The sequence below is a fragment of the Ovis canadensis genome, chromosome 7 (genome assembly GCF_042477335.2).
Source record: "Ovis canadensis isolate MfBH-ARS-UI-01 breed Bighorn chromosome 7, ARS-UI_OviCan_v2, whole genome shotgun sequence".
Classification (NCBI taxonomy): domain Eukaryota; kingdom Metazoa; phylum Chordata; class Mammalia; order Artiodactyla; family Bovidae; genus Ovis; species Ovis canadensis.
The window spans coordinates 71,080,999-71,103,594 of NC_091251.1; the positions used below are offsets into that span (position 1 = coordinate 71,080,999).

General features: G+C 35.9%; 2 protein-coding genes across 11 annotated transcripts in view; one reads left to right on the plus strand and one right to left on the minus strand.

The window, feature by feature from the left end:
* Positions 1–732: 732 nt before the first annotated feature.
* Positions 733–19,476, minus strand: DTWD1 (DTW domain containing 1). Of its 7 annotated transcripts, XM_069596595.1 has the most exons (7): positions 19,122–19,476; positions 15,892–16,029; positions 14,764–14,854; positions 13,964–14,282; positions 9,514–9,657; positions 7,341–7,590; positions 733–1,062 (listed from the first exon to the last, which is right to left on the minus strand). In XM_069596595.1, the coding sequence occupies exons 4-7, from the start codon at positions 14,225–14,227 to the stop codon at positions 815–817; spliced, it is 906 nt and encodes a 301-aa protein (XP_069452696.1). In that variant the 5' UTR covers positions 14,228–14,282; positions 14,764–14,854; positions 15,892–16,029; positions 19,122–19,476; the 3' UTR covers positions 733–814. The 7 variants fall into 7 exon arrangements, with proteins under 7 accessions (XP_069452696.1, XP_069452694.1, XP_069452697.1 ...); XM_069596593.1 differs by lacking the exon at positions 15,892–16,029 and having other exon boundaries at positions 19,122–19,473; XM_069596596.1 differs by lacking the exon at positions 15,892–16,029 and having other exon boundaries at positions 14,764–14,848; positions 19,122–19,219.
* Positions 19,062–22,596, plus strand: part of FAM227B (family with sequence similarity 227 member B) — a 213,772-nt gene continuing 210,237 nt past the window's right edge. For 2 of the 4 annotated variants that reach the window (XM_069596547.1, XM_069596549.1), the window contains exon 1: positions 19,062–19,308. The gene's annotated coding sequence lies outside the window, so the exon portion shown is untranslated. Of the gene's footprint in view, positions 19,521–22,596 lie in introns of all 4 variants that reach the window. The other 2 variants (XM_069596548.1, XM_069596550.1) reach the window with 2 other exon arrangements.

The window sequence follows — 22,596 nt, forward strand, 5'->3', positions numbered from 1 at the left end:
TCAGCTAAACCTCAACATCATCCTAAAATACCTACCGTATTACTGGTCTCTTCAGTAATCAAGAAACCGACAAGTGACTGGTAGGTGGAAAATGAAAACTGAGATTTAGATTTAGATAGTCTAGCCCTGTAGTCTAGCTCTAGAGGCTGTGCTTTTAACCAGTGAACCATAGTGCTTTAAGAAAAATAACCTACCTCCTTGAACATTCATATTACTTATCAAAAAGGAAACGTGCTTATCCTAGACCAATCACTAGGCATTTTGCTTGCTAACCTGGGTCATATGTCCATCCCTAAGACAGGACGTGATTATTCACAATTCCTCCCTAAAAAAGATGCAGATTAAAGAAAAAAAAAAAAAGTCCATCACAGGCAACGTGGACTTAAAGAAACAGCCCTATGGACTGGAGCTACAATTCTAGTTCTGCCCAGGTTTGCCATCAACCTTGAACAAATTACTTTAGGAGATTCTGTGAGTATAGGTAGAAAGATATGAAGATCTCTAAAGAAATATCTAATTACATCTAATCACAGATATAAAATAACACATTACTATATTAAAATATAGTAATAAAATTGAGACCTGCCAAACTTGAGCATTTAACTTTTGAAATAAATTTTTTGGTCAACACTCTCTCTGAAAATTCCCTTAGAAATATCTTCATTTTAAAAAATATGAAAATAGATAAAACCTTAGTTTTTCGAGTGGTCTTACAGACATTACACATGAATATTTCCTAGGAATAAACAAAGCACAATTATAATTTTATTGATTTTAGCAAAATAAAATTACATAAGAAACTTTTTTGAAAAAACTAATGGGTAAGTTTTCTTGTTTCCTTGTCTCCAGGGCACTTGGCATTCTTTATCAACTGGTGCATAAAAGAGTAGAAAAATAAAAGATTATCATATTGTCCTTTGTATTTCTCTTTTAATATATCAGTATGATAGTCTACCAAAAAGTAGTAAATAGCTTCAATTGTGGAAAGGAAGGTATCTGGCTTTCCTTTTTGATGGCGCCAAAAGCAAGTTTTTCTTGTTTTCAACTCAACTTGTAGCAACCCTGCCAAAAACAAATAAGAAAAATATAGGTATTTCTTGTTAACCACAGGGTGTGGTACAATAATGACTTCCCTTAATTACTTTAAGGAATTTTTTTTTAACTTCTTCAATACCAATTCCAAATGGTATTTTCTCAAATGTATTAAGATATATATGGAAGCAATACAAAACACAGGATGAAATATTATCCATGACAGTTATCTATAAGTCTCAGACCTTACAGCAATGGGTTACAAGTGGTCAACATTTAGATGGTCATTTCTGTCATCTATTTACCAATGTCTTTTTTTCACTTTAACCTGTGACAGGACTAAGTTCACCAATTTTCAGAAGAGTTTCCTTGATAAATTGACATTTTTAAGACATCATTCATTCTGAAACTCACTGAGACCAGATAGGCAGGTTAACGGTTCTTAATACTGTTAAAGCTATTGGATGATCACTTTTTGGCTCTCTCTTCATGTACGGAGTACCTAGAGCTGTTTCATTAGCTGTCACATCTGTGTTTCAGAGCCTTGGGGACACAGTCAGCTAATGCTGTGCTCCTAAATATATAAAGAGGAAATGACTCATGAAATCTTACAATAGTACTCTCATCTTTTGGGCTTCCCTTGTGGCTCAGCTGGTAAAGAACCTGCCTGCCATGTGGAAGACCTGGGTTGGATCCCTGGGTTAGGAAGATCCACTGGAGAACGGAAAGGCTCTACACCAGTATTCTGGCCTGGAGAATTCCATGAATTGTACAGTCCATGAGATCACAAAGAGTCAGACATGACTGAGCCACTTTCACTTTCACTCTCATCTCTTACAACTCAGACATCAACATACAAACTCAGAAGGCTTTTAGCACCTTAGACCAGCACTCAGACTCACAATAAAATTTGCTTTTAAAAAATCAATACTCACAACAAATATAAACTGACTACACCTGCCATTTAAAAGACAATGATCATCAGAATGTAACACAATAGGAATGACATCACAAGGCTTCCATTCAACACTGCACTCAAGGTCTTAGTTATTAACACAATACTACAAAAACAATAAATTAATTCCATGCATAATAATTGAAAAGGGAAAAATACAATTGACATCTGTTGTTGTTCAGTTGCTAAGTTGTGTCTTACTCTTTGTGACCCAATGGACTGCAGCATGCCAAAGTTCTCTGTCATTCACTGTCTCATGGGGTTTGCTCAAATTCATGTCCATTGAGTTGATAATGCCATCCAATCACCTCATCCTCTGCTGCCCCCTTCTCCTTTTGTCCTCAATCTTTCCCAGCATCAGAGTCCTTTCCAATAAGTTGGCTCTTTGCATCAGGTGGCCAAGGTATTGGAACTTCAGCTTCAGCATCAGTCATTCCAATGCATATTCAGGACTGACTTCCTTTATTATTAGGATTTTTATTAGGATTGACTGGTTTGATCTCCTTGCAGTCCAAGGGAATCTCAAAAGTCTTCTCCAGTACCACAATTCAAAAGCATCAATTCTTTGGCACTCAGTCTTCTTTATGGTTCAACTCTCACATCCGAACATGACTACTAGAAAAATCATAGCTTTGACTATATGAACCTTTGTTGGCAAAGTGATGCCTCTGCTTTTTAATATGCTGTCTAGGTTTATCATAGCTTTCCTTTCAAGAAGCAAGCATCTTTTGGATCACAGTCTTGTCATGGTGAAATATATTGGGGTAGAGAGATTTTTAAAAGGAACAAAAGTGCTAAACATGAAAGATGGATAAATTCCACACTAAGAATTTCAGTTCTTCAAAAGATACCATAAAGAAATTTAGAAGATGAGTCAGAGACTGCATGAAGATATTTAAAAACATAATTATCTATATTCTAGAATATATAAAGAATTCCTACAAATCAATAAGAAAAACAAAACACTAGAAAAATGGACATAGATATTTCACAGAACAGGACATGTATGGCCAAATAAGGAAACAAAATGATGCTCAACCCAATTAGTCATTAATGAAAAGTAAATTATGACTACAACCAGATACCATATTATACCTACTCTATTGGCAAGCATCAAACATTTGATGACACAATGGTAGGAGGCATTATGAACTGATAGGAAATCTTGCACATTAATGATGGGAGAATAAACCTGTACACCCACACTTTGGAAAATAGCTGGCATCGTCCTGTAAGGCTGAACATTCTTATATGTAACAAAACAGCAATTCCAGTTCTAGGTATGCTTCCTAGAGGAAGCTTGCACATGTGCAAGAATGTTCATAGTAGCACTGCGTGTAATAGTAGCACACAGTAGTGCTGTAGCAAAAACCAGAAATAACTACATTGTTTCATCAACAGAAGACTGAATAAACCTCAGTATATTCACACAATCATACATTACACAGCAGTGAAAATGAGTAAACTATAGCTACAATCTTAGAAACAAAATGGTGAGTTTAAAATTTGAGTCCTGAGAAAACAAGTCAAAAAAAAAAAAAGCAAAACTAATAATCTAAAAAAAGCAAATCTTTAATTGAAAGTATGTTGTACATTATGTAAGTTACAAGTGTACAACACAGCGATTAACAATTTTTAAAGGTTACACCCCATTTATAGTTATTATAAAATATTTGCTGTATTCCCTGTGCTGTACAATACATCTTTATAGCTTACTTTATAGTTTGTCCCTTTAACTTCCCTACCCCTATATTGCCCCTCCTTCACTGGTATCCAACAGTTTGGTCTTTACATCCATGAGTCTGCTTCTCTTTTATTATATCCTTGTATTTTTTTAGATTTCACATATAACTGATATCATACAATATTTGTCTTTCCATTGTTTCACTTAGCATAATGCCCTCCAAGTCCGTCCATGTTACTGCAAATGGCAAGATTTCATTCTTTTTTAATGGCTGAGTAGAATTCTATTGTGTGTATGTTTGTATATGTGTACCACGTATGTTTTCCTCTAGGAATTTTCTAGTATCTGTCTTACATTTATGTCTTTAATCCATTTTGAGTTTATTATTGTATATGGTATTAGAGAATATTTTAATTTCATTCTTTTACATGCAGCTGTTCAGTTTTCCCAGCACCAGTTATTACAGTGAGATGAATGCTAGTTTTAGTAATTTGGACTCCTTCCCCAACAAAAAGACACCATCCTTCCCCAGTGCATTCCCCTAAGCCTTTCAATGACGAATCTTCAAGGACATTATGCCACTCTTCACTTGCAGGCTTACATTTCATGATTAAATTAGGCACTCAAACTTCCAATGTTTTGTTTTGAGAGCAGTAAAACATTCATACTATTACTCTGTAAAGTTTGGCAAAAGAGTATGTTACATTGTTAAGAGGATTCTTAATCTCAGCATTCATAACAAGAGAAACAGAAACATCCTAATGCAGTACATTTGAGGGCTTGAATAGAAACTTAGAGTTGGTTTGTTCAGCTTAATCCCATCAAATGAAAAAACGTTTTAAAATCTAATGGCAATGATTTATAACAAACAAGGGTTGTTTCTTATGGAAGGAACTTGGCTTATCTGGAAACTTGTATTTCACACACATATAGAGAGAATAAATATGCTAAGCCCTAAACAGTTCCTGTGGTGCGATGAGGAGTCAGAGGGACAGGGGTTGAAGTAGGACATGCAGAAAAAACTGACTCTAGAAATCTGTTTATTTCATGATTTTGAAGGAATTAAGAAATCCATTTAAAATTCTGATGTAGCACAGAACTGAAATATATGATACTTTCTATGTGATCTGAGAATAACAGAAAACTTCTGTACAAATGTGATTTGAAGCCTTAAGCACAAAGGCTTAACAGATTTAAACTGTACCTCAATAATCCCCTTTATATTTTTTTTCAAGTGTTAATACCACTTATGTTCTTCATTTGATCCTTTCCATTACCATATAAGGTATTTTAAAGAAAAATGGCTCAGGAAAAAATCTTCAAACTAGGTCATGTGCAACTGTAACTATTCAAGGGAATATGGCAGGCAGTACTCCAAAGAGCAGGGTTTTAGGGTTTCATCAATCAAACATTAGCAATAAGATTACAAATCTTATTCTGTCATCTTTTTGCAGTCACTCTCCATACACACACCCTTCCCAAATACAGAAACACACAACACAAACATACCATTTCTTTGTCTCTCTCTGCCTATCTTTCTCACACACATACACCCAATCACAGAGAAGCAGAATGACAAAAATCTTACTAACATGTATGTTTTCAAGGGGTATAAACTATATAACTTAAGCGAGTTCAATCTAGTATTGTCATTCACTTAAGCTTGAGACTAATTAACATAAGATTCCAAGAAGCACATACACTTTCTTTACACTTTCTTTTCTACACGGCGCACATCTTGAATAACAGCCTGGGTGAAGCTCTTCCAGTTTGAAACTGATTTGGAAACTGCTTAAAACCAGCTGGGTAACTCTCTTGCTCTCTAATCATACACGGTATACAAATAAAACCACCAAAGAGCCAGAAATAAACCCAAAGCTTTTAGAAAAACTACTGAAAAAGCCTAAAGAACTGAGTAAGGAACACGCGAACAAGACAGGTAATAGTCTTCATATTACTAGTTGTGTTACTTGGGCAAGGAAAGCAACTCTTTAAACCATTAATTATTAGAAACTAAGCTTTTCATTCTAAAGAAAAATATACAAACAAAACAAAAGAAAGAAATGTTAAATCTGAATTGGAACTATTCATGTGAACTCAATACATAGCTATTTATTTTTCTTGGCTCTGTCCACTAAAGCAATGATATACAAGCAGTAATAAATGCACCAGATCTTGGTTTCTAGTAACATTCCCCATTAAAAGAACCACAGTTTCTTCAAACAATTAATTCTAGGTCTGGGGCAGGAAAAAAGTACAAGTGAACTTGGAACAGCTTGTTGTACCAGAAAGATTAAAGAGGCCATGCCACAAAGGACCTGAAATGTTCCCAATGGCAAAATTTTAGACAATTTGGGCATCAAAAGAATACAATCATTACAGATTATAATATATTGAATGAAAAGGAAATCCGTAGACCACAATAATCCCAAAAAGAGGTGGTGGGAGAGTGAGGAAAAAGGAGAGAAAAAAAAGAAAAGCTCATCTTTACAGAAGAATGCCAGCAAACAAATGTAGAAGAAATAATAACATTAAAATTTCAACATTTTGTAATCCTTAATGTAATTACTGATTTAGGCAATAGTCTGTCTGCAATGCAAGAGACCAGGTTCAAACCCTGGGTCAGGAAGACCCCCTGGAGAAGGGTATGGCTACCCACTCCAGTATTCTTGCCTGGAGAATTCCATGGACAGAGGAGCCTGGTGGGCCACAGTCCATGGGGTCACAAGAGTCGGACACAACTGAGCAGCTAACACACACACACACACACACACACACGCACACACACATCAATAAATACTAAAACCACTTTGTAAAAAGCAGTTGGGAAATAGTTCAGTGTCTTAAAAGTATTACCCCATAGATTACTAGTAATTTCAACAAAGAAAATAAACTTTATAATGGAGAGATCTGGCAATCACCACTTTAATCAAGGAATTAATGTTATCAGCAGTAATGGAAAAAGGTACACTATGTCCTCTTATTTGATGCATACAACTTAAGCTATGAATAGGGTAACTAATCACCTAAACAGCTTCATTTCTGAAAGGGAATGCTATTATTAATTATATCAAAACAATATATATAAAGTAGAATTTTTGTAGACAACCATGGATTTATCCTTATTTGAAGTATCCTTACAAAAATATTTAAACTCAATCTAATATTAAAACCAGCAGACAACTGACCTGTCCACTTCACACAAGCCCAAGTCATAAAACACAAAAACAGGGGGCTGTTCTACATTAAAAGAGACTAAAAGAGACATAATAACCAAATGGAATCTAAGTTTACATGCTGTATCAGAGGAAAAAGGCTACAACAAATATTTTTGGGTCAACTAGGGAAATGTAAATTTGGACTAAAGATTATAGAACTTTTGCTAACTTTCTTATAGTGATAATGGTATAGCAATTACGCCATTCTTCTTTAAGGATGTACACTTAGATATTTAAGGGTGATGTGCTGTAAAGCCTGCAACTTACTTTCAGATGGTTCAGCCAAAAATATACATATCTAAGTACACACAGATACATATAACAGAGAAGGAAGAATAAAGCGAAGGTGGCAACGCAACTCTTCCTGAATGCATCAGTAGGTCTGAAGTTTTTGAAAGTTGGGGGAAGGAAAAGTCAAAAAAATAAATGCAACATTTTTATTCTTATTTACCTTGAAGCCTCTCATCAGTGAATATTTTGTTTGTTTGGTTCCAGGTGCTATCTATGAATACAATTTTTTTCAGTGTTGTGTCTTTGCATTTGCTGTCATTCAAATCCCGTTCTTCAGTTTTCTTGCGTTTAATGGATGGGTTATCAAGGTCATCATTTTTGCCTCTAACGCTATTTTGACTCTTTTTTTGCAGATGAAAAGAAATATCTTTTACTGAAACAGACTTAGGTCCAGGAAATACAAGTGCAACCTAAAGCAAAGAAGCTTATGTTAGTAGTGTGCTATGATCTTCAAAATTAATAAATTCAGACTTGAAACTTCAAGAGGAAAAACTATGTTGAGTATCTGAGAAAAAAGCATTAGGTTTTAGTATGTCTGCCTCTTTAATACATATATGGTAAAGTTTTTGGTTCTTCCCTAGTCACCTGTAATCATAATATACTACCAAGAAATACTTCTGTACTTTAAAATAAGTTATTCACTTATTGATAGAAACATGTTTAATCGTATCTTACATAACAAAACTAAACTCTATAATGTTTTATAAGATAAAAGGCAAAGTATGGGGTACTTTGTAAAAGAACCACTGAAAAGTGCTTGATAATTAAATAACACCTTCACCTATATAAGAAGCAAAGAGAAAACAAATGATAGAGCCAATGCTGGTGAGGAAACAGTATAATAAGCCTTTAAAGCCATTACTGATGTCAAGTTTAAATAACATAACTCTGTGAAAGCCATTTGGCAATATAAGTCAAGAGTCTTGAAATGTTCATACTCTCTAGTCAAATGAGATTTCAATTATGGGAATTTATCTGAATAATTCTAAATATACACATACTCACAATACCCAGAATATATGTTAAAGTATATTTATTACAGTGAAAACTTAAAAACAAAAAAACCTAACTGTCAAAGAACTACTCAGTGAATTATGGTACTTCCTTTCTTTCAGCATGTTTTTACTGAGACCTTATATACTGTAGAACCTCCAAGGTATGAACAACTCCTAACACAAAGCAGGCACCCAGCCAATATTTGTTAAATGAACAAATGTTGATAGAATCATGGGTATTTATCCTCCATATTTTTCCCTATTTCCAAAGATTTTTGAGCGGAGATTATCATTTTTAATATGAAAAATAAATATGAAAATTTAAAATCTTAAATTTATAAACTTCAACGTTATAAACGTTTTTCAGACACTTACAATGCACATGTACCTTTCCCCGATACCCAACAAGCCAAAGTTCAGGGCTTCTTAGTTATCTTAGATTATAAGCACATCATGTCTTTTTATATTAGCTAGCACTATGTTCTATGTAACTGACATGATATCTAGCTGATCAAAGAAGGAAATACAAATATACTCCTAGATCCCAAACTCAGATATTATTTACAAACACAACTTTCTATATAAATTCAACCAAAAATTACAAATATATTGATAGTTCTTTCTTAAACAAACTAATGCACTGATTTTTTATTTTGTTTCTAGATTTACCATACCAACAAATGTTCTCCCAAGAGACCTAAAAGAGTTTATGTGTTTCTTCCAGAAGTATTCAAGGCCTAGTTTTTTGAGATCTATAGAAACATCACTTTTCAACAAGACCAGCTGTAAGGACCTGTTGTCACCAATGTGACCATTTCAACTAGGTGAAAATCCATTAAGAATCCTGAAATGAGCAAGGAAGGCCTCTGAGTAGCCAAAATAAATATCACAAAAGCCATGTACTAAAGATTTTAATTTAGAAAGGATTCCTAAAAATCCTTCTAGCTTAGTCTTTCTTTTTTTCTTCTGGAGAAATTTCAACATTCGTAATCTAGTTTCTCAGTTTGTATCAAATTAGCCTTTTTATGTGTAGTAGTATATGAACAAGAATGGAGAAAGGAGAAAAGTAAAAGCCGGCCTAGCAATACTAGCAAAGAGTAAAAACTGGAAGAAATAACTAGTAAAAGTGGAAAGAGAGACTCAAAAAAGCCTAACATCTAGGATCATTTGATCTTTTAAGATACTGATGAAGTAAACTATGTTGTTAAGTGCTACAGAAGGTTAACCCAAGACCATTAAATGTTAAATTATGTTCAAGTAAGTTTAGAAAGGCAATGGAGTTTAAAATTCATATTTAGATTCAATGTGAAAAGCTGTTAAAAAAAATAAGCTGCCTACTTCATGATCCTTTTCTTCATATTCTGGAATACATGGATATGTATAAATATTTACAAATTCAGGTGCTAAGAGTTTTGCATGTACAGCAGTGCTTTTGCCATCTGTTTCATTCGGATGTTTAATGATGTCAATCTTCAATGGTAGCTAAAATTTAGAGAAAAAAGAAAAATGAACAAAACAAATAGAAAATTCTAATTTTTATGTTAATAAAAATGGTCTTTAAAGCTTAAATAGCAAGCTCACACTAAGTTCCTATAAATACACCTATAGTTTGAAAGTCATACTTTTTTAGAACAGAATACTAAGACTATTAAGAGTCATAAAGCAAACACAAATTTATTTCTCAATACTGTTAATCATGTACTAGAACTATTTTCAACCCATTTAACAGACTCATAGCAATGTTCCAATGTCATACTCATTTGTCACACTGGACTGAGTCCTATTCCTGGCATTCAAGTATCTGTGTCAAGAACATTTTTTATAATTCCTATAAACTTTCAGGTCTGTTCATTTTATAATATATTAAAAAGAAATACAAGTTCAGGCAAAAGTTTTAGATCTAAAATTCAAGTTAAAATTTTGTTCCTCAAAACATCTTTTGAGGTCAAAGGTATTATCTTTTAATGTTAACATCATGATTCTCAGCATGTGAAATTAATTATTAATTGGAAGAAGAGTTAACAGAATGGTTCCAGGACGTATATTCTATATAAAAAATAACTTTTCAAAATCATTTTGCCTATTTTCCTTAGTTTCATTATTTAATTACTATGAATTATGTCCTATCTGTTTGCAAAAATAATATTCTTGCAAATATCTTGAGTTAGATTTTTCTATTATTTTGCTGACTTGTTTGGTTTAGTTTTCTGTATAATGCTTGTATGAATCCTGCCTTCAGCCATGACTATGAAAACAGAAGCCAAGTCATATCTCTCCCATCATATAAGATATTCTCTCTCTAGGACAGATTTTTCACTGTAGAGTTCAAATGATTTATTTGTTATGGTAAGTACTGTTCCAGCTCCCAGCCCATACTAAAAGGCAACATTCTAGGTATTTACTCTGGGGCAACAGCTATTTTACCCTGGAGTACAAAACTATCTTACTTTTTTGGAACAGATTTATTAAAGAGATAGGATTGAAACAATAAACTGCACATATTTGAAGTGTACAATCAAATGAGTTTTAACATATGCTACCCCTTTGACTTCATCACCACAATGAAGCTAATGAACATATCCATCATCCCCAAAAGTCTTCTTGCGTCTTCCTCCTTCCCCTTACCTCATCAATTCCCACCCATAGTCCTAGGCAACTACTGATCTATTACTATAGGTTATTTGGCATTTTCCAGAATTTTGTATAAATGAAATTATAAATTATAAACACTTCTCTTTTGATTGCCTTCACTTAGAATAATTATTCTGAGATTCATTCATGTTGTGTGTGTCATTAACTCCAGAACTATTTTTTAAAGGGGCAGTTTCTATATGCTACTAGATGATCCCAAATTGTACAGTTTACTGTTCAATAATTATGGCAAGAGGAAGCTATATATCCTAGAAGGGCCATAAACATCCCAGATAACATTGAAAACATCCCTAGTTTTCAATCCAGGGTTTCAAACCCGATGTCTCCTACCTTCTCACTTAGGCCTAGTTATCATTTATAACTTGAAGGCAACTGCTTCAAAACATCAAACCAACTTCTAGTGATAGAAAATTTACCATTTAAGTAGGCAGTTCACAAATGATTTTACATCAGTCTACCTCTGGCTGAACTCTACATCAGACTTTCCTCATGAAACTCAATCCCAGCTGATGCTACTCTATATTTCCCTTCCCCAGGGTCTTTCAGTAGCAGCTCAGCATTATCTTAGTTCAGGGAAGGAAGGAAAGAAGAAAAAAAAAAAAGAAAAAAAGAAGATCATGACAAAGTATTCTAATACTAATAAAACCGACTTTCTTATACAGCTGATGAATAGAGCTGAAAATTCCAAAGGCAATGACCAACATTTCTGATCAGTTGGCTATCTCTGAAGGACATCATTTAAATCAAGAATGCAGGACTGAAAGTTACTAATGTATTTCACAGATCATGAAACTAGCATATCATGGACTAACATCCACAAGTGTAAAACAGTCATGTAATATCTGTGCTCAAGAAGTATTCTGGGGAGGCAGTCCAGGTATCTAGTTTCCCCTGAGTAAACCTGAAAATTATACTCTGAAAGCCTAGACACAGGTCAAGTCAAGGAAATACAGATATGTATGTTTGTGCTCTAATTCACACATTTTAAAAGAAGATATATCTCAAACAATGACAGGGTACAGAGTAATACTACTAGAGCTGACGAGACTCAGTTCAAGTAGAGATGTTTTGTTTTCAAAACATTTAAAGACCATCAATCTGTTCTCTACTACATTTCCTATGAGAGATTTACCACAAAACTTCCTACCCATATTTATCAAAATACAATCAGCAGAAAACTCTAGCCTTTTTCCATGTGATTATCAACCTTCCCAAAGAGAATCTTTTCAATTCTAGTACTTTAATAAAGATGAAGCTTTCATCTGATGACCTTTTCTCACCTTAAAAAAAGAAAATAAGACATTTGTCATGACTTTTAACAAAATTAATGAATTTGTCATGACATTAAAAATTTTTTCTTCTGCATTAAAAAGATATATATTAATGAATTTAATCCCTAGAGTAAAATTTATAGCTTGGGAGGTACTTACTCATTATGTAGTCATCTTCCCTTCCAAAGCAGGCTATCTAAAAGCAAATGCTGAGCCATTGGTAAAAATAAAGTCAAAACTAGAAAAATTTTTAGATTTTTTAATTAATATGTACTAACTCACAAAATTTTATATATGGTAATTAAAATAAAACACTTCAGAAAATTTTGCACCATCCAGTAGGCCATTTAGAATTGATCAAATTCTTGGTATAGTGTTTCAGCCATTTCATTAAAATAGTGGAAATTAGGTCATGGATTTAAAAAACAATACTCAATTATTAAATTTCTACAAAAATATTAGCCCTCTATCATTAACTTTTATTATTCCGATTGTCAATCATTTTGAACAAAATATATCTTAAGATAAAACTTTTAATGGGATATTTTCTTTATGTGGCTATGATATAAGCAGAAGATGAAATGATTCTGTTCATACCTCCAAAACTATACTTCAAAATGTAACATTCTTATATGAAAGATGGGGATAATGGGAGAAGGGAGATAAAGGAGAAGAGGGTGGCAGAGGACAAGAAGGTTAGATAGCATCACCAACTCAATGGACATGAATTTGAGCAAATTCATGTCCAGGAGATAGCAGAGGGCAGAGGAGCCTGGGGTGGCAAAAAGTCAAACATGACTTAGTGACTGAACAACAATGCGGACTTTAGAAGAATTATTGTGCTCAAGCTCTCAGTTTTTCTGAGGTAACTATGAAGCTTACTGCATTCTATACTTAGTTATTCTTGGCCAGTAAACTTTCCATTTTAGACCCCTAAGCAGACCATGGACTTGCCAAGGTAACATGTAGGCTAAAATGCAATTCAAGTAACAAAATACGAGTGTTTCAAAGTATTGTTCTTAACTGAAATTTAAATGAACCTTATCACCACATTAGACTTATTTTCTTATTGGCAAGTTCTAATGAGTCCATGTATAGAATTTGGTCTCTTTAAGGTCCTAACAGGCAGCAGTCAAATTTCATAAACCATTTAACTTAAAGTTTGAGTCACTGTTAGACAAGTTAACATATACATAACTAAGTCTTTGATTACAGAGACATGATGGTCTACAGACCTTTTATCTATATAAAAATAGTCTTGATAGGCCACAAAAAGTATAAGGTAAGCAATCAATTCAAATCAACTTGTTTAAATCTGGCGTTAAATCACTATAACACAGCCCAATGAGCAGGCCTTAGTCTTTTCAATTTCAGTTTAGTTTAGTTTTGGTCACTGACATGTGCCCCATCTCCATATATAGAATGAGGCTAAACACGATTCTGCCTAAGCAAATATCAATCCTAGTTCCTCCAGAATGTGTTTTCCTTTCAAGGGCAGTCCAAAGCCCTGAGGTGGTTTTTGAAGCTCCTTCATGCAGCCTGTAAACTTATCTCTTGTAATTTTCAAGTTTATACCACATTTTTTCTATGCTGTAAATGAATTATAATCATTTATTTTAAAAAGTAACTGATTTCATTAAAAACATTATTCATCTCATACGCAAGTGTTTCAGCAATGTATGTCTCTTTTTCTAGAAACAAGGGGGGAAAATAGGTTTACAGGGCTACAGGATTAAACCTCCTATTAATTAATTTTCATAATGATGCCATTTATCAAGCTTATCAGTTATATTAGAGTAGGGATATATCACATGTGTTTTTAAAGTCAATTCTCCTACTTTCAAACAATTAAATTTCTCACCAACCTTCACATGTGGTATCTGTTCAACAGGTACATTTTCAACTGGGACGTAACATGTATAGCAGTAGAACATTCTTGAACCACCACACTTGAGACATTTTGATCTTCCATTTTGCTGAGCTTTTTTAAGAACTTCTTGAGATGCTAAGCATAAGTTTTGAAGAGGATCTTCTGCAGCTATGCATGTAGTTTGTGACTGCTGTATTTCCACAAATTTTGAATTATCTTCTTCCCTTTCTTTGAGAAATACAGGTGCACTGAGAGACATTTTTCATTCAAATCAAAGTTTAACTTTTATTTCTAAAACACATATTGTAGATGCACTAGAAAAAAAAGTGGGGGGCAAAATAAAAAACATATAAAATTTCACTCACCGTTTCTACAAAGAAAACTACTCCATTTAATTCACAACTGTGTGCTGACTTTAGTATTTACTAAAAAATGTTAATAAGTTTTTAAACCACTAGATTAGCATGCTTTAAGATATAATATTAAAAAGCAATAAACTAAAAAAAATTACCCTTTAAAGCTGCTGCTGCTGCTGCTAAGTTGCTTCAGTCGTGTCTGACTCTGTGTGACCCCACAGACGGCAGCCCACCAGGCTCCCCTGTCCCTGGGATTCTCCAGGCTAGACCCTTTAAAGCTAGTCCCTCCATAAAAATAGGAAGTTTGTCTCCCAGAAAAATTATTTCAAATATAAAGTTTAGGTACAAACAATCTACTTCTCAGTGATTATTTTTGCTCCACAAACAGTACTTTTGTTCTATATTAGGAATGTAATGTTTTTATGTTAGTATCACCCACCAATGTATTCAATGCTGCAAGCTCTGACTTTCACTTGTTATTATATGACATCAAATCACACTCTGACATGACGTCAATTCTCAGTCTGAACCTTGAAAAAATACAAGGTGAAATCAGTAAAATTTAGTTGTTTATGTTCTAAAAGATGCAATTCTCTCCAATATAAATTAAAACACACATAAAAATATAAACATCCATTAAAATGAGAGGTATGCACTACCAATTATAACTTTTTAAATATCTCAAAAGGTGAAACATATGCCTATAAAAATATAAAGGCATATACATAAAGATTAAAGTGTAATCTTATAAACATTAAAATTTTACAGAGTAATGTCAGTGTTCACCCATTCTAAGAATTCATACTGCTTTCAAAAGTATACACCATTCAGTCTTCAGGTCTAGAGATAAAATAGTAAACTGGCTTTCTCACTTAAATATTTCATTCAAAGGAAGATGATGGTTGCCAAAACTGTTATTCAAATACTTTGTAAGCACAATATGCTTAGAGGGAAAAAGAGACTGGGGCCCTCTTAATTTGATATGCATTCCAGAGCTGTAAAATGATTCTCATAACCTAAAGCCTTATGGTATTGTGGTGTTTAACTATGAGACTCCAGGCACTTCAAGTACAAACACTGAGAGGAGAAATGCTGTGACAGAAACAGGAAACTTTTTGTGGTTTCCCAAAACGAAAGTGAACAAAGAGTCCAGTGGAACATAATACACAATATAATTTACTAACAAGAAGTTAGTGATACTAATTTAATCAGTCATCAGGAGTTTTTTAGAGACTCTAAATGCCAGGGAACTTGGGACGCAAATAAAGAAAGGCAAAGAAAAAAAGATGTTGGTCATTGAAGGAAAAGTAAAATAAACTTGCCAAATTTATCCAAGGGGAAAGCCAAAATACAATAAATTTTTGATGTGTACTGATTAGGTAAGGGTTTACATTTTGGGTTGCTAGGACAAAGTGATATTTAAAAACGATTGGCCCATCCCTTCCTCTTGCCTCACGAATGGAAAACATTATGTGACCTCTACTCCAAATCACCTTCCTAAAAATGACTTTTATCTTTGTCAATACGCCCTCAATGACTGGGAGAGTGCAGGATATTAAGCTGTTACCTTTTCTTGAGGTTCAGATCCTTTTAAGACTGCATGAGAGTCTTTGACCTTCTCTCTAGTAAATGCACTTAAAGATGCAGTATTCTGCACACAATTTCAGATGGTTTGCAGGTTAGATTCTAGACTCCATCTACAAATCTAGGTAAAGAAATCTTGGCTAAGATCAAAAAGTCATTTGAAGAACAGGAGAAGGCTTAAAAATCTAGGAAGAGATCCTATTAGTCCACAGAAATCAGAGCCACACATCCTTCTCTGGCCAACAGGTCAATTCTCACAAGCCAGTGGAGGTCTCATCACTGAACTTAGGAAACTAATTGGTCCCTAAATCCTCTTGGTTTGGCTTTGTTCTACCTGAGGTTCTTAAAAACATTTTTAGGCTGCAATAGTCTTGAGTTATCCAGATCATGGGCTCATCCTAAAAAAGCAATTGGAATAGTGTAATTCAATTTGACTCCACTTCCCTGGGTATTCATTCCAGTAGCTATGCAGGGATTTGCCTGTGCCACTACAGGGCCCAGCATTAGTGGGGACTATGCAGTTCCCACTGCAAGAAGACCCAACCAGTCCATTCTGAAGGAGATCAGCCCTGGGATTTCTTTGGAGGGAATGATGCTAAAGCTGAAACTCCAGTACTCTGGCCACCTCATGGGAAGAGTTGACTCACTGGAAAAGACTCTGATGCTGGGAGGGATTGGGGGCAGGAGGAGAAGGGGACGACAGAGGATGAGATGGCTGGATGGCATCACTGACTCGACAGACACGAGTCTGGGTGAACTCCGGGAGTTGGTGATGGACAGGGAGGCCTGGCGTGCTGCAATTCATGGGGTCGCAAAGAGTCGGACACGACTGAGCGACTGAACTGAACTGAACCGATGCAGTTCTCAACGGTGTCATGAAAGCCAATGTAGTTGCTTGACGTTTAATGGAAAACTACTGGTGAGTTTTTCTGGAGCCTCAAAGCGCACTCCTCCTGAGATGCCTCAGAAAAATCCCCATGTATTCCACTTGGCAGTCCGTCCATATAGCTAAATGAATTTTTTTGTTGTTTAGTCATTCAGACATGTCCAACTCTTTTGCAACCCCATGGACTGTAGCCCGCCAGGCTCCTCTGTCCACAGGATTTCCCAAGCAAGAATACTCTAGTGGGTTGCCATTACTCTCTCTAGGAGATCTTCCTGATCCAAGGATCGAACCGGCATCTCTTGCATCTCCTGCATTGGCAGGCAGGTTTTTCACCAGCTGAGCCATTAGGAAAGCCCCAAATTAGCAGAGCCTTATATAAGAAGTCCTTTCTCTACAAAAATCAAACAACACAAACATCTTGAGACGGTGCAAAGGAAAAGTCTATGGCTCCCTGCCTTGCCTTACCTAAACACTCTCACATATAGATAAGGTGGCTACAGAAGAGGCCTGCAGTTCTAAGTCATGGGACGCTCCCTCCAAAGGTCTCTAAAACCATATGAACAAGGGATCCATCCTGACCTAATCAACAGCCTGTGTCTAATGTGTACAAATCATTTATTGCACACACAATGATTCAAAACTTTCAAAGCATACATCTTAACATCAAATATGTGTGAGAAATACAAGTGGAGTTGTGGGGGTTACTGAGAGAACATAAAAAGACTTCGTTCCTAAGGAACTAACAAATATTTTTACCTAGATATGCACCTGTCATTTTGCAACCTGGGTTGAAAACAAATTAACTTTGTTCTCTTTCTACCCTCTTTACCACACAAATTAATTACTCAATCAAGTTGTACCAATTCTACCTTGCACATAATCCTATATTTTTAGTCTCAAAGTTAGGATTCTAGATGGCCCATTGCAATCTCTTCACCTCTTTGCTTTCATCTGCTTATTACTAGTTCCAGATATTTAACACGGAAAAATGTATTTTAATTTGGAGTTGCCTTTTAGTTAAGCTACCCTTCCTAGTAGTAGTCAACTCCCCAAGAGTAGAATCCCTCACTCTGCAATTCCAGAATGAGGAATTCAACAAATACTTGTTAACTAAATCAAAACCATTATGAAAAAGAAGCATTCACTATGCAACTGCTACTGAAGTATCTGACAATCTTTACCTGTAATCTGCAGCCTAGCAGATTTTTTCCTTGTTTTTCCAAAACAACAAAGCAAAAGACTCCTGGCTACAAATAAGTTAACTCCCACCCCCACCCACCCCATCCCTGTGCAGGAGATAGGAGTTCAATCCTTGGGTCAGAAAGATCCCTTGGAGGAGAAAATAGCAACCCACTCCAGTATTCTGGCCTGAAAAGTCCCATGGACAGAGGAACCTGGCAGGCTACAGTCCATGGGGTCACAGAGAGTGGGACACAACTGAGCACACTACACAGTAATGGAACATTATAGAAACTCCTTATCCTGTACTTTGGGTCATAACTACCAAATAAAACCCACTTAAATTTTATTTTCCTATTTTTAAGAACCTGGTCAGATGTACAGGTCCAAATGGTCTACTGTTAAAAATTCAAGGTAACACCTTTTTCCTACAGGTTAACAGCCTGTGCCCTCTTCACCACCACTCCCCCCCCACACACACATAGCACACATCCTGTGGTAGAGACTGTCTTGCCTTAGTTTTTCATGGTACACTGGGGTTTAGAGAGAAGCAATTTTTAAATATTGTGGTTCTGAATCAAGCAGTGCTTTTATCATCCAGCTTCATGGAATTGGCACCTCGCAGTGTTAATAAACCTCCTGACTTGTCCTACATTTCCAAGAAATAATTCAGACTTAAGGGCAGCCTCTTTGCTTATTACCTATTTATAACCTTAATATTTTAAATACACTGCATGGCACACTATGCCTGTACTAATTTCCTCCTTCAGTGAGATAACCAGTGTCCCGTAAATCACTCCAAACACTAAAAAATAAAGAATAGGATACCTAGTGGACTAACTTTGCCTGAACAGACTTTCCTTGGGCCAGACTGCACTGAAAATAATTGTTAGGGGTACCAAAAAAACAAAAACAAAAACTTTTTTTGAGGAAAAATTTGGACGCCCTTTCCCCAAAGGGCCCACAAGATCTTAAATATACTAGCGGCCGCACAGGGACCAGGGCCCCACTCACAAGCGACACCCAGCAAGACCTCCGCCGGGGCGCGGCCAAGGAGCGTCCACTCCCGCAGCTGCCGGGCTGCGGCCAGACCCCGGTCCCCACAGAAGCGGTGAGACCCGCACGAGGAATCAGAGTGGGACTCAGACCTGCACAGCCCGCGAGTCCTTGCACAGCTCCACGCGTCTTCCGCTCCGCGGGAGGCCGAGGTGCGCGCCCGGCCCTGGTCCCGCCTGGCCGCGGCGGAGCGCTTTCCGGGAGACACCAGAGGGAGGAGCCCGGGCGTTGCTAAGGCCGTTGCTAGGCCCGTGCTCAGCGCGGGTTCCGCGGGCAAAGGTAACGGGCGGGGAGAACCGCCGTGAGGGAGGGGACCCCGCTTTTCCAGTTGTCGGTTGTGGTGTTACCCTTTTCCGGAGAGAATTGATGGAGAACCAGGACCCTGCTCCGTGAGGCCTGGCCTCACATCCCGCCAGCGCTGCGCTGAGCTCCCTCCTGAGACTGGCCGGGACCGCGGAAGGAAGACGCGGTTCTCGAAATATACTATCAAGGTGTAGTTGCAGTGTGCTGTGAAAAATGCTATTCCTACAGAACACTTTCCCATTTGCCAATCCCTAAAATATTTTAGTGAGAACTTTGTTCTATTACTTTTTTTTTTTTAATGGATGTGTCCAGAGAAGTAGTTCGTATGCTGTATAGTAATGAAAGCTGTTAGAAAAATTATATCTGATAATGAGGTCTACTTTAAAACTACACACGCAGAGTTGGGACTACTTTGTGCACTTTTCCAATCTGAAATTAAGCGTAGTATGCGGATAGATTATTAAACCATTTTTCCTTGCCCCACCCCAAAGAAAATCTGTAGGGAAGGAATGCATGTTGACAGTTGTGAGATTTTAAAACACATGGGCCAGATCTTGAGCAATGTATTTATTGAATACTGTGAATTTAGCAATTGAGAGTTAAAAGACAGATGTTGCTCTAGGCAGGGGTCCTCGGTCTCCAGGATCTAAGGCCTAATAATCTGAATTGGAGCTAATGTAATAATAGAAATAAAGCACGCAATAAGTATAATGCACTTGAATCATCCTGAACCCACCCCCACCCCCCGTTCTTGGGAAAATTATTTTCCACCAAACTGGTCCCTGGTGCCAAAAATGTTGGACCTTAAGTATCAAGTTAAGCATGCATAGTACAGAAAATACAATATGGCTAATAAATTATAGGAATTTCAAAAGAACTCAGAATTGAGTGGTCAGTGAAGGGCTATTGGCTGGATTTGAATAAAGCTCTGAAGAATGATCATGGTTTAGTACAGTGTTATTCAAAGGAATGGTGTGGGTCCCATTGGTGGAGGTCCCATTTGTAATCAAGGAAATCTGGTGACAACTACACTTTTTAAAAAATGAAATTGTCTAGTTTGGAAAAGCGGTGCATGGCACTTGGTAAGGTTAAGTATTACTTTGTGGAGTTTTAAATTATATATGTATGCATGTATACGTACACTAGGTCATGTTTATAAAATGTATTTCTCATTGTGTTTCTTTTTTAAAATGTTTGAAAGCCATTGCTTTAAGAAAGGGAAAGAGGAGAATCAATAGCAAAGTCTTCAAGCCAATAAGTAATTTATCATTTTAAACTAATTTAATTCAAGTGCACAGATTAAAAAGCAAATGATTCTATTTCTTTATCAGAGTGAGTACTGGGTTACTATTACTATGTGATAAATCACTCCAAAATATGCTGTCTTAAAATAATCATTTTATTATGTTAATGAGTCTTGTGTTTAGTGGAGCATAGAGGGACAAATTTTTTCTGATAATTCAGCTATGAAGACTGTGAATGCTAGCAGAGGTCCAATGTGTCGCCTCTTCATGTGGCCTGGGCTTCCCCCCACGGTATGGCAGCAAAGCAACCAGACTGCTTAGGCCTAGTGCTCTAAAACCAAGTGTTGTGGTGAACAAGGCAGAAACTACATGTTGTTTTTCTAACCTAGTCCCCAGAAGAAACAGCATTATTTCTCTCACATTCTTTTGATTGTAAGTGAGTTTGAAGCCATGTCCAAATTTTAGGAGAGGGGACATAGATGTTGCTTTTCAAAATACCATCAAGGAATTTGTGGCTGTTTTTTAAAAAACCAACACTGACTTTACTGCTGTCACCAAAAACCCCAAATTTCAGTGATTTAATACAATAGATTTTTATTTCTCACAAGAAATCCATTGTGGATGTTACTAGTCAGATAAAGTGTTAAACTCAAGAATGTGAGTTTCTTTTTATTTTTAGTGGTTCTGCTGTTCCCTGTGACTTGGGATTCACAGCTTACCTGACAAGAGAAAAAGCACAGTGAATCATGTAAGAAGTTGTAGAGGTCAGCCCTAAAAAAGGCATATATCACTTTGCCCACATTTCATCGGCCAGTTTAATCCAAGGTCCCTTCTTTAACTGCAGAGGAGCCTGAGAAATGTAGAGAAACACACAGATATTGGTGAGCAATAACAGTTTGCCACATTCTAAGTTTTTAGCCAAAAACCCTGTAGTCCCCAGCCCCTCTGCTAGATTTCATTTTTCATTAGTTATCTATTTTATGCATAATATCAATACTGTATGCATCAGTACATACATACATACAGTATGTATACCAGTCTCCCAATTTCCCCCAACCCCTTTCCTCTTTGGTGTCTATATGTTTGTTCTCTACATCTATGTCTGTATTTCTTCTTTGCAAATAGAATCACCATTACCATTTTTCTAGATTCCACATGTATTCATTAATATGTAATATTTTCCTCATTCCAACTTATTTCACTCTGTATGACACTCTCTAGGTGCCTCCGCATTTCTACAAATGACCCAATTTTATTCCTTTTTGTGGCTGAGTAATATTCCATTGTGTATATGTACCATATCTTCTTTATACATTGCCCTGTTGATGGAAATTTAGGTTGCTTTCATGTCCTGGCTATTGTAAATAGTGCTGCAGTGGACATTGGAGTGCACGTGTCTTTTTGAATTATGGCTTTCTTTGAGTGTATGCCCAACAGTGGAATTGCTAGATTATATACTAGTTCTATTTTTAGTTTTTTAAGTAACATCCATACTTTTCTTAAAAGAAAAATTTTTTCAAGTATTTTCAATTGTTCTCTTATTTATTTCATATGTCAAAATATACTACAGTTTCTTGATTTTTTTTCACTCTCCAACATTATCTGTTAACTTTCTGCTTTAGAAGTCAATCATAAGCTCTTTTATAACACCACTCCCAAGTGTGAACATTCCTTCTCTCCCCCACACTCTTGTTATCCTCTCATCTCTCAATATAGTAGTCTCACAGTTTTTGTTTAAAGTAACATTTTTAAATATTATTTGACCGTGAAGCACATATGATCACATTAACTTTTAATACACCCTTTTATTTCTTTGCCTTAATAATTGCCATGTTCTACTTACTAATAATCTATCCTCAGAAACTCTGCCAAAGTTACAATCAAACATATTGATTAATCTAGCTGATTTTGTTTTCCTTCCAGATGTTCTTTCTAGAACATTTCAACCTCTAATTCATTCAGTATTGGTTGCTTTTACTCATTGACTACTGCTCTCCTGTGTTAGATCCCTTGTTCTTTT